This window comes from Dipodomys ordii, unplaced genomic scaffold (assembly GCF_000151885.1).
Source record: "Dipodomys ordii isolate 6190 unplaced genomic scaffold, Dord_2.0 Scaffold8, whole genome shotgun sequence".
NCBI lineage: Eukaryota > Metazoa > Chordata > Mammalia > Rodentia > Heteromyidae > Dipodomys > Dipodomys ordii.
In genome coordinates, this window is record NW_012267224.1 from 19,342,076 (window position 1) to 19,351,725 (window position 9,650).

The 9,650-nt window shown below is 49.8% G+C and overlaps 1 protein-coding gene across 6 annotated transcripts in view; it reads right to left on the bottom strand.

The window, feature by feature from the left end:
* Positions 1–4,751, bottom strand: part of Rbm47 (RNA binding motif protein 47) — a 130,311-nt gene extending 125,560 nt beyond the window's left edge. For 2 of the 6 annotated variants that reach the window (XM_013009037.1, XM_013009035.1), the window contains exon 1: positions 3,263–3,518. In XM_013009037.1, coding sequence (XP_012864491.1) covers positions 3,263–3,376 — 114 coding nt within the window. In that variant the 5' untranslated portion in view covers positions 3,377–3,518. Of the gene's footprint in view, positions 1–3,262; positions 3,519–3,943; positions 4,077–4,242; positions 4,352–4,524 lie in introns of those variants that run through there. The other 4 variants (XM_013009039.1, XM_013009038.1, XM_013009040.1 and 1 more) reach the window with 4 other exon arrangements.
* Positions 4,752–9,650: the final 4,899 nt, after the last annotated feature.

Sequence of the window (9,650 nt, forward strand, 5' to 3'; positions counted from 1 at the left end):
GAGAGGCTCAAGGACTGAGCCCAGGCCCCTGACTTCAAGCTCCACGAATAGCAAATAAACAAACAACCCCACCCACACAAAAAAAAAAAATCTTAAGGATTTTCCCACCCAAGCTGGCTTTGAACTAAGATCCTCAGATCTCAGTGTCCTGAGTAGCTAGGATTACAGGCGTGAGATATGTGTCGTCTTGGCACAATTTATTTTATTTATTTATTTTTTTGTCGGTCGTGGGGCTTGAACTCTGGGCCTGGGCGCTGTCCCTCAGCTCTTCAGCTCAAGGCCAGCGCTCTACCACTTGAGCTACAGCGCCACTTCCGGTTTTCTGGTGGTTTATTGGAGATAGGAGTCTCATGGTCTCTCCTGCCCGGGCTGGCTTTGAACCGAGATCCTCAGATCTCAGCCTCCTGAGTAGCTAGGATTACAGGCGTGAGCCACCAGCGCCCGGCTCACAATTTATTTTTTGTTTTTGTATTTATTTATTTAGCTGAGGACTAAACTCAGGGCCTTGCACTTGCCAGGCAAATGCTCTTCCACGGAGCTAAGTCCAAAACCCTGAAGATTTACTTTAATCTTGAGTTTAAGAGTAGCTTTGGGTATTGGGGATGCAGCTCAGTAGTAAAATGCTTCACTATCATGCATGAGGCTATGGGCTAGATTTGCCCCACTCCCACCCCCACCAACAATCCCTGGTGGGGGAAAGAGATAAGAGTAAAATTTAGAAAGCAAATTAATTAGTTGGGCACTGGTGGCTCCAGCCTAAAACCCTAGCTACTCAAGAGGCTAAGATCTAAGAATCATGGTTCAAAGCCAGCCCGGGCAGAAAAATATGTGAGACTCTTATCTCCAATTAACCACCAGAAAACCAGAAGTAGCACTGTGGCTCAAAATGATGGAGCACTAGCCTTGAGCAAAAGAGCTCAGGGACAGCGCCCAGGCCCAGAGTTCAAGCCCCACAACTGACCCCCCCAAAAAAAAATTTATGTAAAATAGGTTTGATTACTACTAAATGAAGAATGTGAATGTCCTATCATATGAGGAATAAAAAATTGAGGGATCTTAAACAATGTATAGTCCATACCTACACATACACATACACATACACATACACACACACACACACTCACACACACACACTCACACACACACACACACACACACACACACACACACACACACACATGCATATGTCCCCAAACAAGTAGCTTCCTTATTTTACCTCAGTACCAACAACTGTTTGAACAACAGGGGGAACCAGTCATTCATAGATAAATAGGCTGGAGATATGACTCCAAAAAAAGTCGGAAACCTAGCATGCCTGATGCCCTCAGTTCAAATCTCAGTAGAGGAATAGGGTTAAAAACTCTCTCCAAAGCCGGGCGCCGGTGGCTCACGCCTGTAATCCTAGCTACTCAGGAGGCTAGGATCAGAAGATCACAGTTCAAAGCCAGCCCGAGCAGGAAAGTCAGTGAGACTCTTATCTCCAATAACCCACTAGAAAACCGGAAGTGGCACTGTGGCTCAAGTGGTAGAGCACTCACCTTGAGCTGAAGAGCTGAGGGACAGCACTCAGGCCCAGAGTTCAAGCCCCACAACCGACAAAAAACAAAAACAAAAACAACTCTCTCCATCTTCACTAGTCTGGTGGAGGGATGGCAGAGCTGCGTTAGGGGCTTTGCTATTGTCCATTTATGTCTTCATTTGACAAGTACTCAAAGTGAACCTCAAAGTCAAACACTTGTGCAATTTCTGATTTCCTGTTCTCCTAGGATACAGCAAGCTATGACTCAAAGAAACCTACTGTGCGTTTATCAGAATCAGGTGATGGGTAAGGTGGACACAGAAGAAAAAAAAAACCAAATCCAAGTTATCTTCACCTTCCTCCTACAGCTGCCCTCTCAGGCTAGGTTGCGTTTTTTTCTCCTCCAACACACCACGGCATCTATCTGACAATGAGTGTTACTGAAATTACAAGCAACACCAACTCCCACACGTGCTATTATTCTCTTGATTGGGCACTTGACTCACAACCTTTCACCTTTTACAGTCGGCACCTGTAACTACCAAATGCTCTGGGTCTAATTGGTAACCTTTTATTTATTTGCTTGTTTATTTAGTGCTCAACACTGCAATGACCCTTTCCTGTGACTCTTTGCTTACCCTTCTGTGAAAAAATGTGTGCGATTCCAAACCTTGGGACTTAGTCATTTTTGGGGGAAACTGCATCTCTGCAGCTTAGACTGGCCTCAACCTGTTCAAACCCTCGGCCTCTGTCACTGGGGACGACAAGTGGGGATTACAAGCATGACCACCATACCTGTTCACATCAGTACTTTTAAATAATACATTTTTGTTTCAGGTTTTTGTTGTTATTGTTTTAGACAAACACAATCTTGCGATGTAATCCAGACTAGTCTTGAACTCAAGATCCTCCTAAAAGTAGGCACCACCATGCCTGGCTCAGGGATATAGTTTTAGTCTAGATTCCTTCTAAATAAAACCAAGCGAGATATTAGAAGACTACAAAAAAAATTGACTTTTAATTTGAAAATGACCTGTCAAGTACCTTAAGGATCCTATCTTTCCACACTAAGATAAGCCCTAGAAAGAAGCTGTATCTCCAGATGCCTCCGAACAGACACCAAGAGTCGTTGAGCTTTTACCGAATTAAAAGTGAGTCATTTCGTTACAATTTTCCATTTCCATTACTTTTAACTAACCTCTTATATGCTCGTCAGCTGTCACAATCCCTGAGCCAACCCTTCCCAAAGACGGGGAGTTTTTCCGCTTGGACCAAAGAGGCCTGGCCTGCGGGTGGCTTTCCTTTCGGAGTAAATCACCCCAGGAAGGCCACCCGCTTGGACTCTAACACTTCAATAAGACACCCCAGGTCCAAAAGGATCCGAGTCGCGAAAGAAAGGGGAAAAACAACACAAAACAGTCACCTGTGCCCCTGGGCGACCCACTCATGGTTGGTTGGTTTTTGTTTTTGTTTCAAGGGTGAAAAACATCTGTTTCTTTCTGGAAAGAAGACTCACTACCACAGGAAACACCATGCGGCCGGCTGGCTGTGTGATGATCTGCTTTTCCAAAAGCTGACGCTTTGCAAACCCTTGTCTAGAAACCCTTTACTTCCCACTCCATGGAGGAAGGCGGTCGAAGGAAGGGAGCACGGGCTACTACCGAGCGAGGAGAAAGACCGAGAGCGAGGAAAGAAGTCCACCCCGGCCCCGGGCGGGCGCTGGCGGAGGGCGAGCCACCTTACCTTGGGTGAACACTTGGAGTCGCCCACTTGGGAAATCCAGAGCGTCCGCAGCCCCGCAGCGACTCGCCCGGCTAGGGAGTCGTTAGCACATCTTGCCGGCGCCCTCCGTTTCATGTAAAACCCCAAATCGGGGCCACACCGAGCTGCTACTTGAAGCACTGCCCCGCACTCCCCCGATTTCTTTCTTTTTAACTTCCCAGGATCTGGGAATTCCAATTGATCACAAATTTCTTTACACAAACAAACAAAAGCCCCTTCGAGCCCCCGCCGAGAGGAAACTTCCCCCCCTGCCGCCGCCACCCCTCCACGAAAAGACCAACTCCCCAGACCCCGGCTCCTCACGGTCCCGGGCTGCACATTCCAAAGCCGGGCGGGCGATCGGGAACCCGAGGGCGGCTCTCCAGAGTTTGGGGGTGGGAGTGGGGGGTGGAAGGTATCCCGGTGGGGGGGGGGTTCGATTCCCGGTGAGGAGGGTCCACACCCCGGGCAGGGCCGGAGAGCGGCGGCGGCGGCGTGCGTGGTGCGCGGCGCGCGGTGGCTGCGCTCGCGGCTCTGCCCGGCTCTCCGCGGCTCTCCGCCGCCCCCTCCCGCCCGCCTCCCGGCCCACCCCCAGCCCGGGCCGTGCGCCTCACTCACAGGAGCGAGGCTGTCTCCGCCGACTCCCTTCCCTCTTAAACTCACCAAACCAGATTTCTACTCCCAGCACCGGCCGCTTCCCGTAAATCTGCACTGAAATCGTATCCTGCTCGCTGAGCCTCCGCTGGCCCAAGGCCAGTGCAGCATTCCTGTTGTTTGAGGAGCGCAGATACCTTAGCTGGAGGTGCACAGGGGTCTAGTCAATGTAAAAACACCTCGTTTTTAAAGGAAGAAGCCACCCCGGCCTCGATACGAAGACGTGGGGACTTCACCAGATGGACCCCCCCACCTCCCACGCCACCCCCGGATCAAACACAACACACGCACACACAAACCACACGCACTTCCGAGGGCTACTGGCGGACCCCAGAAGTGGCACCTGCCACCACCTGGGGCCGTCGGGGGCGCCCGGCTTCCGGCTCCCCCGCGGGCAGCTCGGGGCCGCCCAGGCTGAACCACGATCGGGGACTCCGGACCCCGCGTGGAACCGATCGCGGGCCGCTGCGTCTCCCCCACCTCCCCTCTCCCTCCTCGCCCCGCGCACGGGTGAAGAAGGGGCTGGGCAGGCGGGCTGGGCCGGCCGGCGGGCGCCCCCTCGGCGGGCCCCGAGCCGGGGAGGATCTTACCTGGGGCCCGGCGTGGCTCGGCCGGGCGCAGGAAGGCGCGTCACGCGGACCAAGCCCTGACCTTTGGCGGGGCCTTCACAGCAGGGCCCGGGGCCTGGGCGCCGCTCGCTGGCTCCATGTGGTTCATTTGAATGCGCCCTGACCTGGTGCTCCAGCTGCTTTCTAGCAAGAACCACTACCACCACCACCACAACAACAACAAAAATCCCGTGCCTGCAGCACCTGCGGCCCCGGCCCTGTCTTAACCTTGCCCGATCTCCTGGGAGTTGCCTCGAACTCCGACCCCACCCCGGACCCCGCAGAACTCTGCCACGTCCCTGCCACCCGCGTCCCCCCCACCGAGCCTCACCTGTTTATACAACAGCGAAGGAGCCCCTGCCGGGGGGCCAGGCCCATCGGTAGGCGCCGAATGTGACTAAACAAACCAGAAGAGGAAGCAAGCCCCGCCACCAGGAACCTGAACTGGAGTTGTGATTTCGGGTCGCCTTGTCATGCAACTGCCAAAAAGAAGAAGAAAAGGCTGTTTCTTAGTGGGCCACTTTAGTGGGAAAATGCTCCTAAAATAGTTTGTTGTTGTCGTTAAATAAGTCAATGTTAATTGACTTATTTAACATGAAGCGCTTAGAAAGGCACCTGGCATACAGTGTGTGGTGTGGTAGGTGCTATTATTGTTCATTTTTATGTATATTGTGGCCTTTACCTTCTGAAAAGGTGGTGTCTGTTAGAAGTGGACTCTGGATCCAGCACTGGCTACTCACTAGTTCTGAGACGAGTGTCCTGGTTTCGGGAAGGACAGGAGTTTTGCGGCTGACATTCCTTGTAGACACTGGTAAGCACAGTGGAAAATAAAGTCTTTGGAAAGGGGTATACAACTGATCTTTGTCTCACTGAAGTTCCAAGAGTGGCAAACAACATGAAGACCAATTTGCTCTCCATTCCACGAAGTTCCTTGAGGACCCAGCAATCAGACTTCTGAGGGTCCTTAATTCTAATGAGGATTTAGGTGTTGGGCCTTCTGTACAGCCCTGAAAGTCCTTTATCTGATCAGTGAGAAGTCGGGGCTAGATAAAGAATATGCAGTACCATCTCAAGCCTGTGTGAAATAGGGGCAAAAGGTTTGAAAAGCATAAATATTAAAAATAAAGTGGAGGGCTGGGAAGGTGGCTCAGTGGTAGAGTGCTTGCCTTGCATGCCTGAGGCCCTGGGTTCGATTCCTCAGTACCACATAAGCAAAAAGAAAAAAAGCTGGAAGTAGTGCTGTGGCTCAGGTGGTAGAGCGCTAGCCTTGAGCTGAAGAGCTGAGGAATAGTGCCCAGACCCAGAGTTCAGGCCTCACGACCGGACCCAAAAAAAAAAAAAAAATCAAGTGGAGATGGGCACTGGTGGCTCACACCTGTAATCCTAACTACTTAGGAGGCTGAGATCTCAGGATCTCAGTTCAAAGCCAGCCTGAACAAGAAAGTATTTGAGACTCTTATCTCCAATTAACCACCAACACATCGGAAGTGGAACTGTAGCTCAAGTGGATCAGGGACAGTGTCCAGGCCCTGAGTTCAAGTCCCATGACCTACACACACACACACACACACACACACACACACACACATACCACAGAGCTAGTCTGAGATGAGTATTTCTACCCTCTACCTTCAACTTAGTTTCCTATGAAAATAAAGAATAATTCCTGTTAATAAGTTCCTTTGGACTTTACAGAACACCTTCTCCTGGAAGGCCTTATATGATGCCTACAGATTAATCCTATGAGCCATTTTATCCTTTTTCTTTTGGAGGGGGGTGGGGAGGGAAGGGGAAGGTACTGGAGGTTGAACCAGAGCCTCACACCAGCCAGGCAAGTAAGCTACCACTGGAGCCACCCCCCCCCCCAGCCTCTGTTTTGGTGTACTAATACTGATTTGGGTGCTGGTACTCTGGAGCCCAAGCTGGCTTTGTATTCAAGATTCTCCTGCCTCAGATTCCCAAGTGCTGGTTTATACTCACTCGGATGATGAAAGTGCTTGGATCAGCTAGCCTGAGGAGCTTCTTCCCCTAAGTGGTGCTGGTGGACTAGTTCTATTTGAATCCAGGTCTAGCAGAACCTGAATGCGACATTTTTTACCACCTTTGGGAATAAAGTTGATCCTTAAGACCAGTCAAAGATTCTGCAATCTGTTCCATCCCATTGACCTTTTCTTCTTCCTGTGTAGCAAAACTTAACCCAGAGCAATTCACCGTTTTCTGAATTGGAGATTCTTTCCTTGTCCACACAAGAAGGGAAAGGCTGAGAGTAGGGGAAGGTGGGAAATTCCCAGATTCTCACAGTGTCCCGAGGGGGCACTGCTGGATAGGAGCGAGGGCTTCGTGACCTTAAGTCAACACAAAAACACCACCTCACTTTAGCCTGAATTTTTCTGTTCTTCCCCAGAAGTAGCTCCATTCTGGTCTGAAGACCCTCTGAGCTCCGGGAGTTAACAGGGAAAGTGCTCAGGCTCAGAGATTTTCCTGAGAACAGGCTTTTCAGTAGGAAAGCTCTGTCCAAAGCCTGGGGAGTAATAGCCAGGGGTGAAAGAATATGTGTAGAAAAACTGGGGATAGAGCCAAGCACCGTGCTATATACCTGCAGTCCCGTTACTGAGAAGGCAGAGGCAGGTGGTTCATGAGTAGGAAGGCAGATGGGCTACATGGTCACACCTGTAATCCTGCGTACTCAAGAGGCTACTATCTGAGGAATAAGTTTGAAGCCAGACTGGGTAGAAAAGTCCATGAGGCTTTTATCTCCAATTAACCACCAAAAAAGCTGGAAGTGGAGCTGTGGCTCAGGTGGTAGAGCACTAGCCTTGATAGGAAAACGCTAAGGGAGAGAAAGAAAGAGGCCATGACTTCAAGCAATGGCACACACAAAAGTTAGGCGCAGCTCAGTGGCTCAGTGGCTTACATAGGCCTCACCTAGAGTGTGGATGAGTGGGGCTCGGTGACTTTGCAAACAGGAGCTACGGCCAGGGAACTGCCCTTGAGGTGGTCCAGGCCACAGCAGCCATGTCCACATGTCGTCCTGAGCCCATTACTTTCTCTAAGTATTGCCTACGGCCTGCTCTTCTGCCTTAATTTTATTGTGTTCCTTTTGCCTGTTTGTTTGTGCTGGTCCTGGGGCTTAAACTTGGGGCCTGGGCTGCTGCTCCTTAGCTTGTTTTTTTGTTTTTGTTTTGTCAGTCATGGGGCCTGAACTCTGGACCTAGGCACCCTCCCTCAGCTCTTCAGCTCAAGGCAAGCACTCTACCACTTGAGCCACAGCGCCACTTCTGGTTTTTTCAACTTATGTGGTGCTGAGGAATCCAACCCAGGGCTTCATGCATGCAAAGCAAGCACTCTACCACTGAGTCACCTTCTCAGCCCTCCCTTAGCTTGTTTTACTCAAGGCTGGTGTTCTACAACTTGAGCCAGCACTCTACTTCTAGCTTTTTGGTGATTAGTTGGAGATAAGAGTCTCATGGACTTTGCTGCTTGGGCTGGCTTCAAACAGTGATCCTCAGATCTCAGCCTCCTGAGTAGCTAGGAAGGATTACTTACAGTTGTCAGCCTCTGGAGCATGACTCTGGATACGTCTCATCATAAAGGCATGTAGGAACATAAAGGGCCCTGTGGAAGACATGCACTGTGAGGGGGCAGAGCGCTGACCTGCATGGTCAGCTTTCAACTTTAAGACAAGTGGAAGGATAGGGGAGAAACTACCTGGACTTCAAGCTTTCTACAGAGATTCCTCCCCCCACCTCCACCAACAAAAGTTCTTCAAAGCTGGGCACTCGTGGCTCACACCTATAATCCTAGCTACTCAGGAGGCAGAGATCTGAGAATCATGGTTCAAAGTCAGCCCCTGGAGGAAAGTCCATGAGACTCTTATCTCCAATGAATCACCAGAAAACTGGAAGTGGGGCTGTGGCTCAAAGGGGTACAGCGCTAGCCTTGAGCAAAAGAGCTCAGGGACTGTGCCCAGGCCTCACATTCAAGCCCCACAACTGACAAAAATAAAAAGTTCTTCAAAAGGAATCTTACTTTAATCCAGAGCATGTAGCTTCCCCACATTCCCCCTCCCCCAGCTCTCCTCTCAGCTGGCGACCACACCCACAGAACGTTTTTCTACACAAGTCTTTTCATCTTCCACATTTATATTGCGTCTCCACTGGGTCTCATATGTGCACATGCAAGATTGTTATTACTGGGCACTCCGGTCCAAAGGATTAACTCCAGAGGCCAATCCCGGAGCTCAGCCAGCGCCCAAAGGTGAGCAGGGCCATTTAGAAATCTATTAGAAGGAGCCTGGACTGGCAGCGTCCTTGGCCACACAGGAGGAGGCCCCCTAACTGAATCTTAAAAATGTCCTGAGTTCACAGAAAAGGGAATTAAATATAGCAGGGGTTCCCTGTGAACATTAATCTCAGAACCAAATCCTTCATTTTGAGAAAGGCCTTCAACACAAGGAGCCCCCTGCCCCGCTGTGAGGGAGGAAGCACTCATGTAAATTATAGGCCCTTAAAGGCCCACTCAAGACCAAGATATAGTTTTTGTTATGGCAACAGATGCCATTAATGCCTTCGTATCCCTTTAAGACATCTTTCCCTACCACATCTCCAGATCTCTGTTTGTTTCATAGTAGAAAACAGCCTCACACGAGGAGCTCAATCATTCAGCAGTGACTTTACAGGAAGAAAAAAATCGCCGACCTAAAATGGCTAATATTTATTAAGTGCTTCCCAGAGGATTTACCAGACCCTGGGAGATAGTTTTCACAGATTACAGAGGTAATCCTCACAGAGTGTCATGTTGTGATGCTGATGTTACAGAGGAAGGGACAGAGCAGATGGGAGCCAAGGCCTGTGATCCTTCCAGAACATTCCATGTCTGTGGTTGTATCAGAGACATATATGTGTCTATTCTCATAGTGGTACCTGGGTAGACAATAATTATCTGCCTACTGAATGTGTATCGGTAGACTTGTGTATCAAGAGAGATAGAATCTAGCTCAGGTAAAGTTTGAAGTTTAGGATTATGGAGCGTGAATACAAGTGTGCTTAAAATATAAAGCTTTTAAATTTGAAATCTACCATAGGGAATGAGTATTTTACAGGAAAGAA